At 34.7% G+C, this 18,836-nt stretch overlaps 3 protein-coding genes across 3 annotated transcripts in view; 1 reads left to right on the top strand and 2 right to left on the bottom strand.

Moving 5' to 3' along the window:
- The first annotated feature begins 1,050 nt into the window (after positions 1-1,050).
- LOC118265223 (muscle-specific protein 20) overlaps positions 1,051-18,836 on the top strand; it is a 30,633-nt gene continuing 12,847 nt past the window's right edge. Inside the window, exon 1 of the mRNA XM_035578022.2 lies at positions 1,051-1,291. Within this exon, the coding sequence (XP_035433915.1) occupies positions 1,268-1,291 (24 nt within the window). The 5' untranslated portion in view covers positions 1,051-1,267. The remainder of the gene's footprint in view (positions 1,292-18,836) is intronic.
- Positions 1,814-7,040, bottom strand: LOC118265222 (circadian clock-controlled protein daywake-like). The gene is given in 8 exon segments (XM_035578021.2): positions 1,814-2,357; positions 3,000-3,149; positions 3,233-3,366; positions 3,756-3,903; positions 5,455-5,547; positions 6,865-6,970; positions 6,973-7,022; positions 7,025-7,040. Coding segments are annotated over 8 exon segments (888 nt in total). The 3' UTR covers positions 1,814-2,166.
- Positions 15,516-17,496, bottom strand: LOC118265225 (myophilin). The gene is made up of 4 exons (XM_035578023.2): positions 17,330-17,496; positions 16,369-16,568; positions 16,077-16,197; positions 15,516-15,997 (listed from the first exon to the last, which is right to left on the bottom strand). Exons 1-4 carry the CDS (start codon positions 17,333-17,335, stop codon positions 15,815-15,817), a joined length of 510 nt encoding a protein of 169 aa, XP_035433916.2. The 5' UTR covers positions 17,336-17,496; the 3' UTR covers positions 15,516-15,814.

Below are 18,836 nucleotides of genomic sequence, written 5' to 3'. Positions count from 1 at the left end.
AAGCTGGGTAATGGCATAAACAGTATTCCAAACAGTTTCTTTCTCTATGTGATTTACTCTTCTATGAGTCTTTGTACTCGTAGATTTTTATAGTCGCACATAAAAAATCCGCAGATAATAATGCATCGTAAACTTTAAAAGCAAGTGTGAAATTTTTTAACCTCATTTCATTGAGGCCAAGAATAAGTTTTCGTTTTCTTGACCGACAATCTTCAACAACCAGCCTTAGGGGATCTAAAAATAGTACCTTTTTGTACTAAGTGTTGGTTTAAAAAGTAGGCCAAGTTACGTACGTGGGTAATTAGGTACACGACGATTAGGCTGACGGCTTAACTAATTAATTTGAAATTGAGAACAAACTGAACAATATCATGATATGTATTAAAAGACATGAAGTGTTGTTTAAATCCTGGATCCAGGATTAAATCCTCGCCCGGCTGCTAGCGTGTTACCAGGGCTCCGGCTCTAGCGTGTTACCAAGGTCGTTTTTAGTCAGTAAGAGTCTGACACTCCCTCTCGTCTCACCCAAGGTGGGAGAAGTCATTGGATGATTTTCCCCCTTAAAAAGTGTTTTAATTATGAACTCCTACATAAAATTACTTTTTAGTTCATCTTCATCATTTTCATGATCAATCAGACTTCGTTTAATTTTGTAAAAAACTTCTCAATTTTTATTTTTGATAACAGTATTGTGTATTTTAATTTATTCATTTTCTATACTCACGATACCAACTTATTTCTTTATTTTATTCTGGAGAAAATGCGCTTCTTAAACGTTACTTCCCAGAAAATAAATCAATGGTGAGAATTGTTTGAATTTGTAATCAATAAAACTGCAAATTGGATTAAAAATAAACTTTGTTTAATTTACAGACACGTGTAAGTCGAGTTGCAGTCTTCTGGACTAACGTGGAACTATCTAGAAGTTGGTTCCATAATGCTATTTATAAAACTGAAAAGTATAGACATGGGTGTGAATTATCATTTTTATGTAGATATTTATTTCTACGAAATTCCACAATAAACGTTACTGGACACGTAAGGAGATATTTCTGTCGATCGTTCCCTCGTTTCTGCGTCGTGTTGCTTCGCACTGGTATTTACATCGATAGAGCTTTGCTGGCGTATAAAACAGGTTATAGAAGCGAGTAACGCTTATTTTGTTCTCAACTTTGGCGAGAGTGCCATCTAGTGATCAGCGCGCGAAACATCACGGGTGTGATTTGTGTACTTTTGTGACATTTTTGGAAATCCTTTGTGAATCAAAATGCCTGGACGTCCTATTTGGCAGGTAGGATAATTATAAGAATTTATTGTTTTTTATTAATTACAGTGACCAAATTTTATGGCATATTACAATTAATTGTCCTACGTTACCTTCATTTAAAATCAGTGTGATAAAAAACTAGTTTAAATGAACAAAAATATAAATAAAAGCTGTAACTATAGAATTTGTGAGCTGAAATAGATTTACTAGTGACGTGAAGATAATCTTGTTAAATTTATTTCTGGGACTTGACGTTTTATTGAAATTGAACAGAAAATAAAAGTTTTTCTGAAATTAAGATTGAAAAAACTAATAGGCGATCAGGATACGCTTTTATATTTTAAAAGCGAAACGATGACTAATTCGACCTTAGCCTAGCTACCTGAAAATAACAGGTGTATAAACAAAACGTGGTTTCGTAAAATTCTAAAACTTGGCACAATGCCAAAGTTCTATAGTTAATTATTTATTTACAAAACGTTAAGTTTGATACGAAAAGCAAAATTGCTTACCTATATTTTCGAAGGTTCAAGTAATAAAAATGCATTTTCAGTTTAAATTGTTTCATTATTTACACAACACAACCGATTTTTCAGTCAAAATAACCAAACATTCCGATTTTATATACATTTCAACCAATTCACATACTTTCAGTTTCAAAATTCTATAGATTTTCTTTACATACAATAATACTTATTTAAAATACTTTGATTTTTTCTTAATCTCATCGATTATACACAGGCATAAAAATTCTCGTGCATCCTTCTTTCACATTAAGACTTAAAGATTTATCTAAGTACTTATAGTAAAACATTTTTAAAAAGATTAACTTAATAATAACAAATTAAGTAGTTTTTTTAAATAATTATTTTGTAGTTATAATAGAACTATTTTAAAAACTAAACCTTTTTCTCAATTTTCTTATTTTGCCAAGTTTTTACATCTCCGATCATGAAGTCACCTGGTAAATTGTGGAATAATCTTTGCATAAAACCAAGTAAAATATCCTCTATGGTTTTTGATAATATTGGTCGCAAAGATTCGGATACTGGTCGCCAATTTGCATTCAAATAGGCGTTGGTACTCTCCTCTGAAAAAGAATAGAAATCAGATATAATAAACATGAACAAAACATCGTTGATTACTATTCGTAAATAATGTTTGTTATTCAAATAACAAGCCGGCACGCTCTTCGATACGTGACCGCCATCTCTTGGTTAAACAAGAAACAATAAATCAAGGCCAGAGGATCAACTACTGCAAAATACTTTGCGAAAATTTGTTATTTGTCGAACAAAATCTCGTGTCTATTCCCAATAATTTGTGTTTATTCCTCACATTTTAACTGAAACATGTTAGGATTTTGTTAAATTATGCTAAAGGATAGTCGTTTTATACAGGAGTCGCATAATTTAATGATTTCTCGAATCGGAATTGCGAATAAAATTGGCAACAGTGGAACGAGCGGTTGTCAGACGTCCAACGACGTTCCAACGTCTCAACGTTGCAATTTGTAACACGTTAGTACCAGGGCGCCATACTCTGCGAGAGCTACGAACAGCGTTCGTGTTTCTACTGAAGCGCCACCTACCGCGTAGATGTACTAATCGTTTAAGCAGATTGTACGACTTCTCGACGGTAGATGGCGTTCTAAGTTTCGCATCCAACATCATAGATGGCATTACGTGTCTGGCGGTAAATTAATATTTTTATGTAGTTAAATAATACATACCCAACGACTCAATGCCGTCAAATAAGTTATTCATACGTAGTTTCAATCCTCCGATGTTGTATTTTACATGTGCTCCGGTGACGTTGAAAAATACAAAATCATCTTTATTGTATAATTTTGAATCACTGATAATATCAATTGTCATGTTTGCTGTAATAGAGAAAAGTAATTTTAATGTAAAATTATTTATAATCGAAAAAATTTATTAATTAATTTAATGATAAAATACATACTTGGCTCAAACCAACATAAGCCGCGGCCGACCAAAGGAATCAACAATATTTTTCCTTTCAAATCGTACGTTCCCTCTATTCTGATTTTGGGAACTCGTACTTTAGTGTGGAAATCATAAGTTTTACTGTCGACTCTGAAAAAGTTTGATTCAATATTAATTAAAGATACCTTAACTAAGTAAATACATTGTACTTAACATGCAAATTACGTTCATTACACGTATATTTTAATTGATTTTTAATTTAGGAAAATTTGTTTTTTTTTTTGAGTATTGAGTTCAGGTTTATAATACACATATTTGTTTTATAATAACGAAAATTATATCCAGTAACAAAGGAATTAACAACATAGACAAGAAAAACGTTAAATTTGCGTCCATGAAACAAAACGAACGTTATGTAATTAACGATTCGTTAACAAAGCAATTAAAAGAAGCAACTCGACTGCAATTTGCTCAACTTAGTCGATCAAACAGTCGTCTCTAGTACCAGGGTACGATGTATTCAAGACGGTTAAACTTACTGGCTCGACAGTACTTCTGTCTTTCCAAATCCTGTAACGGTGACGTCATCAAGCGCAGCATTCACATTCACAGGGCCCTCACCTTGTAGGATTCTTATTTTTGGTATTTTTAGAGGATCTAAAGGTTCCAATCCAATTTCTGGCAGACCTAGAACGCAAATTAACACAAATTAAATACAGTTTCAGGGAGCGGCGTATAGATGGCGCTAGTTGTTACGTCTTAAAATAAATTCTTTTTGTTCATTTTAAAAGGTGGTATTAAATATATTTTAATATTAATTCTTCTGTCTAATGCCCATTCAATGGAATTACAGTGCTATTAAAGCCGTATTTGATACCTCGCGTCACATGAGTATGGTGAAGAAATAGCGCTTTCGCTTTCCGCAAGTTATGTACAAATGTTTCGTAATTGAGGCTATGTGACTAGCCCAGTGGCCTGTGAATCTACCAACCCACTATCATACGAGCTATTTAATAGTACGTAGGTACTACATTTCTTCGTAAACTTAGAAAATTCTGATAGAAAAATCTAGCAATAATATACGGAAATATAGCGATTTTTTTGTAAATACAATATTTTTTCATCGAACTGTAGGTGCTCATTCGATGGCCTTTTTTATTTAACAGAAAATCATTCTCAAACAAACATCGTATAACATTGAAAGGGCTAAAAAACTGATACCTAATTCAATATTACAGAAAATAAGAATGAAAGAATGTGCAATACAAAAATAAATAACAAAACATTGCAAACGTTAACAAACGCGTGGGGGCACGATGTACTAAGAGCCCAGAACTGGCGAGTAGCATGCATCGTGCAAGCCGCGAAACACGAACAGCTGTGAGCAGTTGTGCAACAAACCAGGCGCTCAGAAAGCGTGCCAGCTACTTACGAAGTTGACTAGTAGACCGGTAGCCACTCACACTAAACTATCAACGTACCACTCGAACCAATCAAAAGTGTTGCGTCTGTTTTGGTAATTTCTATAATATATTGCAAGCATCTAGTACCTACTTGATAACTTTACCGATGTTTTGATTAAGCAATGCATTTTGTTTATTTTTAGAATACGAAGTGCGAACAAATGTGTTAGCAGTTGCACAAGATAAGATATGTGAATTGAAATATCTATTTTAAACTTCTACATTATGTTGTTGTCCCAGTATAATACTTTGGTATCTATGAAACTAACAACAGAATATCTTCTGCCTCCTAGCTTCCTTTCATAGTCATATTCACATGCAGTATTACTCCAAGCAACTTGAATTTTGTAATCAAGAAACGCGTTAATGCTTTGAACCTAAGCAAGACCTTTCTAGGTCAGCAACGTATGCCTAATCACCATGCTAGCAAAACACGTGTGTTGCTAAGTGCAAAACTTCGTAGAGAGTATTGCTAAACCGCACTTATAGAATTTTATTTCGTTTCGAAGAAGAAAGGATTATTCATCATCATATTAGCCACAAACTAGCAATTAGGTAGTGAACGTAGGCATCCCCTAGAGGAGTTAGGGGGGAAGGTCGTGGATTGTGGAATTGAAAGCAACCTACATCCAGTAGCTTTGCGACCTTTATTAGGTCATCTGTCTATCTTGTGTGGTGATAGAAGGACTCTTATAATTATGTATAACCAAGTAAATATTAATTTGTTGTTCAAAATGTGAGACGTGAAATTTATAGGTAATTTGTCCTGTATTACCTGGACCTAGTGCATTGAATAACTGTTGAACGGCTTGCCGCGAACAGACATCGAACTCTGGATCGCTTTTCAAACATGTCTTCACGAAACTTGCTGTAAGAAAACAAAAACAAAAATTGGTATACAACAAAAATCAACCTTCTCGTCCATGAAATTAAGTTTAAATTACGTATTGATGGATGGATGGATTAACAGGTAAATGCACCTGTTACTTTCGTTCAACCTTGACATTCACATAATTCGGAACTCGTTTAAACATGTGAATACTATCACCGTGAATCTGTACAGATTATGACTCACAGATTTAAAAAAAAATGCTGATATACATTGTTCAACGCAAATATGATAAGATATTTGTGATAAACATAGACTAGTTAATTAACATCATCCGAATACACTGAATAAATAGTTGCATTTAACCAAAAAACTTTATCAACAAAGATTAAAATAAAACGCTAGAAACTGAATTAATTAAATTAACCACCACTCAAATCTACCTAGCTTAAATATATGGGTTAATCAAAGATAAACATGACAACATTAATGCGTGTACGTCTAATTACATAAGAAAGAAGATTTACGATAATTTCTAGACATTTCTGCTCTAAGACAGCTTATGTACCTAACTATGCCGGTCATAAATGTGTTACAAGTTACCTATAACTATAGTAAATGAAATGAAATGTAAGATTGCTGACCATCCACCGAATAAATTTTATTCACTTTACGGATATTATTACACATTCATATTATTATATTTTGATTAATTCTAATTCATATTAATTATCATAAAATAAGCATCCAGCTTTACTTGACCGAAAAATTACGATGAAATTGCATATTACACAGAATTATCCACTTACTTAAATAGTTTTAAAACCGTTTGTGCACCGATTACGTTCAACACATTCAATTAATTATACAGTATAGCAAAGTGAACCGATATTTTCTGCATATTGAAAACGAAAATAAATGGATCACGTTAGCTGGCAGTAAAGTAACAATATTTTAATCTACCGTGGAAAATAAATCATTCCTGTTCCACACATTTTGTTAACATTAAACAACTCACACTTGCGCCACAAATAAAATAGGAACACTTCGTTGCAAAATACCAAGTATTACTTGGAGAAAGTATTATTACAGAAATAGTGTTAATTAAACGTACTAATAATAGCATTGCAATCGAGTACTGTCGCGCCGACTCGATCATTCCACTCGATACCTTAGAAAATGCCGTAACGTTTCATGATATAACGGTCATAATCGATTTATGCAACACAACATTATGGAACACAGCACCGGCACCGGGACTATCAGATTATCACATGAACAAAGCTTGGTACACTATGTAGGTCATTGTAAAAATTGGCACGATGCAATATTGAATGTTGATACAAAAATACTTACGTTTCGTTTTAAAATATTCTCCGGTGGTACAGTGGAGCACTAACGTCACTATGTATAATTTAAACTGCATGTTTTGGTTCGACATCTGTCGTGGCTGTTGAATAGTCAGGATCGCCCCGAGCAGGCTGCTCGAGGTGGTGGTGCGATACTAAGGCCCGCTCCGTGGGTCTCCACATGCCTCAAGAGTGCCACGAGGAGGGGGGCTATACGCAATTGTTAACTATGTAAATAAAGCTTAAACTTATCGTTGCTCAAGTTAATATTGCTAATAATGCATATAAAATTATTTGTTGTATTGCCTTTCCTTCAATTGGTAACTTGTTATGTCATAGAGGTGTGAATTGTGACACGATTTTTGTTAATGAAAATTGATGGACGAAGGTAGAATTTGTTTGGCATGGAGATGTGATAAGAAAAGTACCTCCGTAATCAGTGAAAGATGTAGACTTAGCATCAAATCCAATGGATAAACCTATTAAGATTGATGAAGAATATTCTGATAAAACACAAATGAAACTGGATACAAAAGAGACTGATTACACAACTGCAAGAGACGCTATTGCTATCGCTGTAGTAATCAAGGAAATCAAGACGATTTCCTCAAAGACATGCACCTAACTAGTTCAGTTTAAATAGACTAGTTGACTGGCAATTAAGACCTTACGTGTAGTAAGTATACAGTAAGTGTTACATTCGTTCCATTACATCGATTCCCTCTTCTTCGACCCAGCCGTTTGGTAATCGTCTGCCCGTATGTTTAAGTATATATTGGTTAATTTTCTAGGATTTTACGGTTGTAAATTTTACTTTAATGTGATCATTACATTACCAGTTATTTAATTGCCTTTTCCACCTTTTATTGGTGTTGTTTCTGAATTAATTTCCGCTGAGTGAATCTATCTTCAATGTAGATATTTTCTGAAGTTGTATTGATGTGTATGTTTAACCAATACATAGATTTTCTCTGATTTGGGCACAACTACTAATCCTTTTTATATCTTCAAATATGATGGAGAAGAACTTCTATGTTCTTATATTCCCTATACTACAAAAAATCCATAAAAAAGAAACACATAACTTTAAATTTTGTATCAATTCTGAGCTCGGACATCCAAGAAAAAATGCATTAGAAAAATTAGAGCATCTATTTTAGATACACAAACAGATGTATTCATTATTGCGTTTTCATGTCTATCTATAGATTTGAAAGAGGTTGCGTTGGTTATTTTGTCACTGTCGATCGCACGATGTTTTTCGTTCAAGTTCTTTGCACAATCTTTCAACATATGAACAGAGGAACTCTTCTTGTGTCCATACTCGTTCAGATCATACGATGACTCGCTTTATAATTTGCTCTTTACTTTGCGCAAACCCTCATTGCTTCATTTTAGTCGCATCACTGGGCATATGAATCGCAAATGTGCCGTGGTTCTTGTAAGTGCTGGATTACCTTGAACTTTTTAATTACCGCTGCCTAGATTAGGCTAAGTGCTTTAATCTGTTTATTGGTCGTAAATGTGGCTGTCGAGCATTATCAGGCTCAATTCTGATCCTAAGACCTCTCTTAGGCTCAAAATCCTTATTAATCGATTTCAAAAAAAGGAGGTTCTCAATTTGAACTGCACGTTCTATGTATGTATGTTTGTGCGCGATTATCTCGCGTTTGGCTAAACCGATTTTGATGCTGTTTTCAGCATAGTAGGTATATTTCAGACTTAAGGGAATGTTTTAAGGATATTACCTGACTTAAAAAAAACGCAGGTAAATAAAATTTATGGCGGTTCCAGGTTTTATTAAACTTAATAAACTAATCAACTCTTTTTCGACAAATATGTTCTCATTACCTATTTACACAGAATAGAACTTTAGATCTATTAATCTATTGTCATATCTAAATCGAGCTGTCAATATACAACTTTGTGTAGACAAGCATCTCCAAGGCATGGCGTGTTTAACGCAATGATGCAACTAAGTTTCTTATACGTATTGCGATGATCATGTGTAAGTAAATCTTATATCATAGGCTCATAGCATACCAATGACGTAAAGCATTATCAGTGACAATAGTTCTTATATTCTTATGCTTACCTTCTACTGATCGGTTTATACCCATAATGCTTGTAGGACTCCTAGGACCCGTAAAATTTTTGAGCTGTATTCTATGAATGTTCTTTTAGGAACAGATGCTTTTCTAGGCACCTTTATGTTTATAAGTTTTAACTTCCTGCGTCCAGTAATTTTATTCTTTCCGTGTGTTTCTTAATGACCAGTATCGATTATAGAATATGCAAATGTTTTTAAGTGATATTGAATGTTATAGTAGTATTTTTGCGTCAGTGATTTGTGAATGAACGAGTGTGGATTTCTTGGTAACGCTTTAATCTATATTTAAGGCCACCTACACACAAACCGGACATATTTCATAATCTATGATATCCTGTTAAAGGCAATTTATTTTTAATTTTATAATCGGAATTAGTCTTATGATAATTTCATTTTTGATAAATTTTTTCTTAGTCGTCATTCGTACTTAGCGAAGTTTCTATTCACTAGATTATCATCAACGATGTTGTGTGTGGTCCACTGTTGATACACTGGTCAGTGGTGATGCTAGTATTGCAGTGGATAGATAATATTCATCTTCAACTCTGTCTTTAATCACCGCACCTTCACCCAAAAATATTTTATTCATCTATATAGGCATAATTACTGTTTACTCATTCAAAGTACAACAGCTGATGTGCAAGTAATGGAATTAAAACTAAAAATAATCATCTGACTCGTGGGTACGAGTCAGATTAGACAAAAAAAGCATATAAATGCTATAAGTAGTCATGTACCACGCCTTAGTCTGACCTCAAACGCAGAATGATGCAAAGGGACAAACAAGACTAGCAATGCTGTAACGTAACAAAACGGACAATAGAAAAAAGAGAAAGGACTGTCAAATGATTTTAATTTCATGTATTGAGTACCTATTAAAGATTTCGATGTCAACATTTTGCAATCACTTTAAACTAAGAACCCATTTAACTGACACGTATGTAGATAAACATAAGTAAATATGTACTACAGGTGATTTTATCGAAGTATGAAAGACAAGAAGTGATGTTTTGACATTTCATGTAATGTTTTTCTAACAAGAATGTCATCAAAACACATAATATGAGTTAACAGTTCGTAAAACATCAACAGCCCACGACACAAACACATCAACAGCTACACATGATACATTATTTTCGTCTAAGAATTTCTTAACACTTTTATAATGATCATAATTCTCGGTTTGTCCTCGCGGTTGTTGAACAACTTTGACCCGTAAGTCAGATGCAATCGGTGCAGTTTAGCCGTTTAGTCAACCACTGGTAAGTACCAGGTACGCGGAGACCAGACATCTAGAAGAGGTTGTGAAATAATAGTACTGATCATACCTTAACCGGTAAGGTAATCGTAGGACGTGATTGTATTTGCCCTGCTTTGGCCGCGAAATATAAGATAATGTCTGCAATTTTAGACACCTTTGCTTAGCTTAGAATTCTATGTTGTTTCGAGAATAATCCAAAAGGTTGTGCTAAATGTTTACTAAATTATTTTTATGTCATTACACCGAAAAATTTAAAATACCTAATGATGTGAGTTCTACAAACAAATAAATCAGAGAGCTGAACTGCATATTCTGCCAAAATATTTAAGAAATGACTATAATAAGTGGTCCTGAATGAGAAACTAAGGTTTTCATGATTCAAAACAACACTGTCTCCTTGTATACAATATCAGTTACAAATATAAGTCGGCAATAAGGTCGTCGGAAAACATCTAAAAATAATCTATTGAAAAGCTGTTGCCAAGGAAATTTTCCAGTCAGTCAAAACCCTTGTAGTAACGTAAAGCTTTTTATAAACACTACACAACATGACGAAAATTGAACTACTGCCAAAGTAGGTACTCTAAACATTGTTTCATACTTAGTAATTATCGTAGTTTAAGAAGAAATTTGGCGTATTCCTTTACATTCCCTTGACCTTGGAGTGATGTCTCGTAATTGCGAGTAATTAGTCTACAAATATAATACGTAATGTCAAGGTATCGTGTGTCGTGAGGATAAATCCAACGGCTTCGGATCTTGGCTTCGGATCAAGATAAACAATCTCCGCAGCCCCGACTAACCCACGCTCGAATGATGGAACTGCTCTTTCTGGAACATTAGCTAACTGATGTAATAATTTATTTATTCTTTACTTGTATACAGAAGCGCGTCACTTTAATGTTGGTTAAAAACAACATTTATGATGTAGTTACTGTCAAAGTTTGCACGCGTGTTGGCTGTTGCTTTCTAGAATGGGTACCAGGATAGCAGAAGATGAAAGAGTATGTTCTTATGTACGAATGAAATGATAATTTGGAAGTATTATTGCTGTCTCTTACTTTCATTCTTTCCCACTACTTCTTATCCATCCAGTCTTTATCAGTTTGGTTTTTATTTGAGAACTAGCTTTTGCCAGGGACCTCGCCCGCATTCGCGTAGGATAAAATGCCTATATTTTATTGACGACCCCTGTTTCAAATTTATTCACGATCCTTTCAACCATTTTGACGTGATTGAGTAACAAACATACACATAAACTTACAAACGTTTGCATTTATAATATTAGTTACGTAGGTACCCACTTCTTTTGTCTAGGAATCAGATATCTATGGCATTAACAACAGCCTATCTCCTAGTTCTATATGCTTTCACTTCTTACACAATTATGTTAGTGGGCTTGCTTCACAGCTATACAAAAACAAACCCTGGCCTAACTTTTTAATTTTATCACAATCGTAGGGCACTTAACCTACTCTTGGAGTTGCCTTCGACATTGCAAAGCCACAAACATAAAGTGTATGGAGTTGCTATTACTAAAGACCATAATATATTTGACTTGACTGCCTCATTGATCGAGTGGTCGCAAGTACGATTGGACAAGGGGTCTCGGGTTCGATTCCAGGGTCAGGCAAAGCTACTGCTGGGTTTCTTCGCAGTAATAGAACGAAGTCTGGAGTTGTGCCCAGTATATTGTAATATGGTAGTGTGGGTCACTCCCTTTTGGGACTTTATAACGCAAATGATGAAAAGTGGGTGTACATTGTACAGTGACATTACATGCTGTAATGTGCAAGTGCACCTCTGCCTACCCCTTCGGGGATAAAAGGCGTGACGATACATAATATATTTGCTGAAGACTACCTACCAACAACAAAAACACTGTTTTGTATAGTTTTAAGAATGAATAGGTTGAACGACCTCCTTGTGTCTTTGAGCTAAAATAATATAAATCTGAATAGTTTGGCGCATGGCGTAGTGTCGTGAATTTTATTGCAAACTGTGACATTGGGAGATGGTGTATGTATCTTCGCGTGTTCCACTGATGACGTCAGGCTATTGTGAATAGTGTGGAATATTCCAGAAACACAAACTGAATGAATTGGAAACATGGAAGGTCCTTTGCTTATAGGTACAAACAACAACAATGTATTAGGTATATTGTCGTGCAAGAGACAGGCTTGTTGTTGAAAAATCTTTGTACTAAAGTATAGCAAAGGGTTTGAAATCACTCCTTTTTTGAGAGGGAAAATCATCCAATGACTTCTCCCGCCTTTTAGTGTCAGACTCTTACTGACTAAAAACCACCCCGTTCCTTCTCCTGCTTTGAGCCGGAGCCCCGGTAACCTGTTACATTGTCCGCAGCTCTGGTTGAAATCACTCCTTGGCTTTGTAATGCCAAATGGCTTTGTAATAGCAAGAAAAGGGATCAGTGAAAATTTAAGTATATTTAATACCTCTGTATTTCATTACCCAACAGGTCAATGACATTAATATCCTTGATAATACTCACGACAACCTCTGAACTCATATTCACTTATTATTTTAACTAAAAATCACTGACAGAGTCAACGTCCTCATCACCAACGATGATATAAAAGAAAGAAAAAAGATCTACTCACAAAAATAAATAGCAACGCGTCGCGTAAGAAGAAATAAATTAACAACATGACGACCTAGCGTTTAGAATTAATTTTAAAAACCGCACAACTCTAAACATTTTATGTGAAAAGATATTTGACTGCCTGCCACTGTTCTAGAAAGATTAAGATTCGAGATTGATATTAATTAATGAGCCATTCAATTCGAAGTTACTTCTAACACATTCCGCTCTGATATTTTGATCTCGTTTCGATTTAAAAATAGTTATAAAAGCTCATCGCGGGGTAATGATCTGTTTGCTATTTGTTTATCCTATAAATCCATCTTTTGAAATGGTGAAACGATAAAATGCCGACTGTTTATGCAAAATGTTTGAGAAAATAAGGTTTTTGGTATTGAAAATCAGACTAGCGGCTAGTTTAATAAATGAAAATCAATTTAATATCCCACCCAAAACAATATAAGTTCGATAATATTGGAATGCTTCGCCTAAAAAGAAGTGAGATCTAAATAAGTACAAGTTCCATACACAGACCTCAGTTAAAAATCTATAACTTGGCAAGTTTGTAAAGTTTTCACACACTTTGTTATAAACCTACTAAACGCAAAGTCAAGTATATAATTTTCTATTAAAACTTGCCAAGTTATATCATTTTTAACTGAGGCGTGTATGGAACTTGTACTTAACTCTACTTCGAACATTCCAATATTAGCCTTTCACATTTATGTTTTGGGTGGGATTTCATTTATTTTTGTAAGGTTTATTTTCTTTAATTTTACCTTACTAACTAAATATGTAACGAATTTTAGGTCGGTACGACCATAAGATATAGATATTTTTTTTGTTTAATTGAAAACTTCAATATCCAGTACTGTACCCTCATAGATTCTCTTACCTGTCAACTAAGATATTTGGCACAAGTGCACTAGTTATGATGGATTAGATTTATAGGTAATTATTCTTCTAAGTACATAAAGTTGTCATAAAACCCCAAGGTCTGACAGTATTAAATTGTAACACATTGTAAATATATTCCATTACTCCAGAAATGCGTAGGTAGATCTATACATAGTTTGTGTAACATCACGTTAATGAGTTTCGATTTCTATCATAAAATTTATGATTGTATATAGATAGCTTGGGGGTAGACAAAACTATTGCTATCTATGTATCGTAGCGGTGATGTTTTATAGCTTATACCCTCCTTCCTCGGTAAATTGACTATCCACCCAAAAATAATTATGCAATTCCCCAGTAGCGCTGTAGATACGCTTTCAAACAAGTAAACTTAAACTGCCTATATAGATTACAAAAACTATATTTATATTTCATGTTCGAACACATGTAAATTAATAGCAAAAAAATATATACCAATATAATAACTATTTTTTTACAATAATATAGGTAATATGCGCTGTGTATGTATCTCCAGTGTAATATAAACAGTAAACAGCAAATTTTATATACATACACCCCACCTGATGTGTGTCGTAAAGCCAAAGTACAACGACCTAAAACAAAACCTTTGATGACTTTGGTACCTACAACTTATGTGCACAACAAGACCTAAAATAACTTTAGTTTAATTGCAAACTTCAATATCCAGTACTGTACCCTCATAATTCAGTTACCTGTCAACTAAGATATTTGGCACAAGTGCACTAGTTATGATGGATTAGATTTAAGGTAATTATTCTTCTAAGTCATAAAGTTGTCATAAAACCCCAAGGTCTGACAGTATTAAATTGTAACACATTGTAAATTATTCCATTACTCCAGAAATGCGTAGGTATTGCATAGTTGCATACTAATGTACCTACATTATTATATAATACCTTACATGTATGTATGTATACCTAAGTGCGATGGCTGGGCAACTGGCTGCCGTGCAACGTGTCGCGGATTCTATTCCTGCACGGAACAACACTTTGTCTGACCTACTTATGTTCCGGGTCTAGGTGTCATGTGTATGTGAAATTGTATGTTTGTAAACGCACCTACGACACTCGAGGAAATCCTAGTATAGGGCAACATTTTAAAACAAAATAACACAAACAACATTTTCTTTCAATGCTTACATACATACATAACCAAGCGCCTGTCTCCCATGGGGTCAGACAGAAACGTTAGAACGCCAATTGCTACGAATCTTACATACCTCTCTCGCTTTATCAATTCGTCTCTCGTAAACATTCTAATTCGGTTCAACAGAAAAGATAAGTAGCAGAAATGGAAACTGATAAACTGACAGTCAGTCGCATTCATAATAATATCTTATCATTATGACTATGCTTTCTATGCTTAGACAGTTGACAGTGACATCCAATTAATTGTATTTGTTATGTCCCAAATTCTTTTCCTTGATTTCCTGTAAAATTGCTCGATTGGAATACTGACTATTTAATACAAATTACCTTACACGAAACGACAATACGATAAATGGAATAACTGCAAAAACAATATTGAAAGTATGATTTCATTTGTAAAATTACGATGGTTATCACTATGTCCTAATGTTCGCAAAATGATAATACTCAAGAGCTATTCATACCATTAACTTCGTGTAAATAAAACATGAAAAACATCTGTCTACTAGTTTTCCTTAGCTCATAACCAGTTGTTTTGGCCATCCTCCATCTTCCAAATTAATGATCTTAAGGAAAACATCAAAATAAAACAAAACAATACTTACAAACGATATTTATTAGATAAAGTTAAATATTTACAATTAAATATTCATAAAAAAAAATACTTAACGAAAATAGTACATAGCGATGTTAGAAGTTATAATAGGTACCTACTATAAATAATAGTAATTAAAAACTATCACACAATCTTTGACGTTGTTAAGCATTGCAGACATTGACTTGGAAGAGAGTACAAATCATAATTTTCGACCTTCATATGACATACATAAGAATACTGTTTTATTCCGAATAGTTCGGTTGGTCTCAAGCGTAGGAAAGTGGCGATGAGGTGGTGATTTACATATGGCGGGTGTTGCCGAAGCCACCGTGCCCTGACTGCGAAGCTCCCTTGTTGAAGCCCATCTGCAGGTTCAGCTCGGCCTCGTGAGCACGGAGCTGCTCCTCAGTGAAGGTACGCTCGTTCTTCTCCGCCATCTTAGGTCCTAGCTGAGGACCAGTCCATTCAGGGTGCTTCTGGGTCTAGAAAAAGATAGAAGAAGAATTAGATTGGTTTCTCTTTAAGCTATAAGTTTTAGAAGAAGGAGGAAGGTCTACTTACGATCCTGCCCAAAGCGTATAAGCAGAGTGTGACTTGAGGAATGTTACGCCTCTCGAACAGGTCAGCAGTCTGGAAGATTTCTTCTTCTGGTACTCCGTATTTCTTAATGGCGGCTTGGAACCTGAAATAATCGAAACGTAAATTAAAATTAGTCAATGCACGACAATTCTCGAACGAGACGAGTTTCTAAGAAAACGTTACTTTTAAAAAATGATTCCCAACTTTTTGGCAGCTGTTCGTTTGTTTTTTGTTTACATCCAGTTGAAGAGGAAATTGTTTTGTGATGATTTACCTTTGGATGTTTTCCATAAGCTGGAAGTTGGTTCCCCTCTCCTGGATCTTCTTGACTGATCCAGGGGCCAGTTTGTTGATGAGCTTGCAGAGAACAACGCCATCCTTCAGGTAGTCTTCATAGGCGGCGTTGGGGAGAGGCTCTCCAAGGACGGCGCTGATCCAGTTCAGCACCTCCTGTTCTTGTTCCTTGTTCCTAGGCTGGAAGATAGAACAACTATTATTACTTCGAACACATCAGATTTCAATTGGGAACGTTTATAAAATAACGGAGATGAATGCCATTAATATGCAACAAAATTGCTCTGTGATTACAAATGAAGCTCATAAATTATGTAAAAAAATCGAAACTTGCAAGTTCCGAACGCTAGCCGTAAAACATTCGCTCCAGTGCCAAGTCGTTTGATGGCGAACGAGCGGATTCCAGCATCACCTCCGAAAATAGCATCGTTTACGAAACAGATCTCTGTTATCCCATACTAAAGGGACCGTGGTACATCTGGAAAGCTTTTAAGAGCAACCTAAAGGAGGTAACGGATGATAGGCGGGCCGCAGCTGCGCGTGCGCTCCTCATTAATCTAAAGTATTCCAACACTATTGACGTCATCAACGCACAGTAATAATGTAGATACTTTTGTTAAAACAAACTTACAGATGCTCACTTTGTTTTATTATTGAGTGTATATTGTTTAGATTAGGAAGTGTGCGAGTGTTAAAATGTTAAATAACTAAACAGACTATTATGTTTTACTCCGAAGAATCGATAAACATTTTAAGATAGTGAATCTAAAAAGATTACAGATAGTACTGTTGAGGCAAAGATTAGAGTAGAGAATTGACATCGCGACACATAAAAAGGAAACATTAAAAAAGACAAATGTGAAACAGATAATTAGAGAGTAATTAGGTAGGAATTTATTAGTGGGTCTAGTGTAGAGATAGTGTTGCCAAGTGATACGTACAGCCATGTTAATTTATGTCACAGAACTTTTTGGTTGCACTTGAGTATGTGAGCGAGCTTTCGGCTCGAACTCGGCTGGTTGACTGTTGGCGTTGCAGTCCGCCCGCCCAAGCCGGCACCGTCGCGGGGGCGGGCGGTCAGTCCCTAACTCCTCAACTACGTACATTACATACGTAAATATAAAATGGCGTCACTCTTATTTACATCATTTGCTGAATAAACTGTTGATTACACGCTGACGATGGCTGACCCTTCTCTCTCATTCATGTAGTCATCCCACGGGTTTTACTTACTCTAGATATATATTATTTACTTTTTCTTTTGTGCTAGTCTATTGTTTCTTTTATTTTGTTTAGTTGGTTTGTATTTTTCATGTATTTTAATGTAAACTATACCCACAAGAATATATTACTTTCTTACCGCCGTACTCAGAGTAATTCAATGGTTACTTAACCCGAACCAAAATCGTTACTAAGGAATAGTTTAAGTAATCATTCAATGTCTCTGAGTACAGCAGTAATCATCAGCATTATATCAGCCAATCCACCATTATGTTGTTTGATTTAGTTTGTATTGAGGTACTTAAATTGTACAAAATTTTTCTTCTTATTATGAGATTGTTTTATAAAAATTTACTTTGAATTACTCGTATGAACCTCAGAAATACAGACAACATTAGAATTGAGTTATGCGATTCGACCCATTAATTAGAAATAGGACAACCGGACACAGTTTAAACATGATATATTTGTAGAATCTTGGCTAATAATATTATTAAGAATATTTTAGAAGAAATAAATAATATTTAAAAAAAATAAACAGCTGTTCCCAATTTGTTTGTTGCTAGCTAAAAGCGCGGTTCAACGGATGTTAGACGGTAATATTTGCTTTGCCAAAACGGATTTTATTGGTTGGAAATAAGAGTGTTGTTGTAGCTAAAGTTTTACATAAAATACGAGTGATTGATACAATGATTTATAGTACCTAATATAAACATTATGTTTTTCGATCTAATACCTATATACTTAGAGCGGCCGAGTCTGCGTTAGCGTTGCTTCTAACGGGTTCATTTCTACTTACCTTTTTGAACAGTTAAAAGCGAAATCTTATGATAATATTGTTTTAAATAGGGAATGCCATCTGGAGATCTAGTCCATTATTTGTGAGATTAATTACTTAATAAATAAAAACTAGTTTCAGCCTTTGCGCCAACATCGTTTGCTTGACTTTAGGGAGACAAAAAAATCCTTTCAGATTTATATAGTTAGTAACCATGTAATCATTTAAAAGGAGTGAAAGAATATTTTGACACTGATCATCCGTGATCATGGCGCTTGCAACAGTGCCGAAAAATCGGAAACTAAAATATAGTCAATATCCCGTTGCAACACATCTAATGATATTAGATATCACTCTGTTACTAAGCAACAAAATTTTGCTTAACTTCAACAATCGAATCCAGCCTTAATATGCCATACCTATTATGTATTCAAGTAACGTATGTATCG

The sequence above is a fragment of the Spodoptera frugiperda genome, chromosome 28 (genome assembly GCF_023101765.2).
Source record: "Spodoptera frugiperda isolate SF20-4 chromosome 28, AGI-APGP_CSIRO_Sfru_2.0, whole genome shotgun sequence".
NCBI lineage: Eukaryota > Metazoa > Arthropoda > Insecta > Lepidoptera > Noctuidae > Spodoptera > Spodoptera frugiperda.
This window is presented reverse-complemented; position numbering and strand designations above follow the sequence as displayed.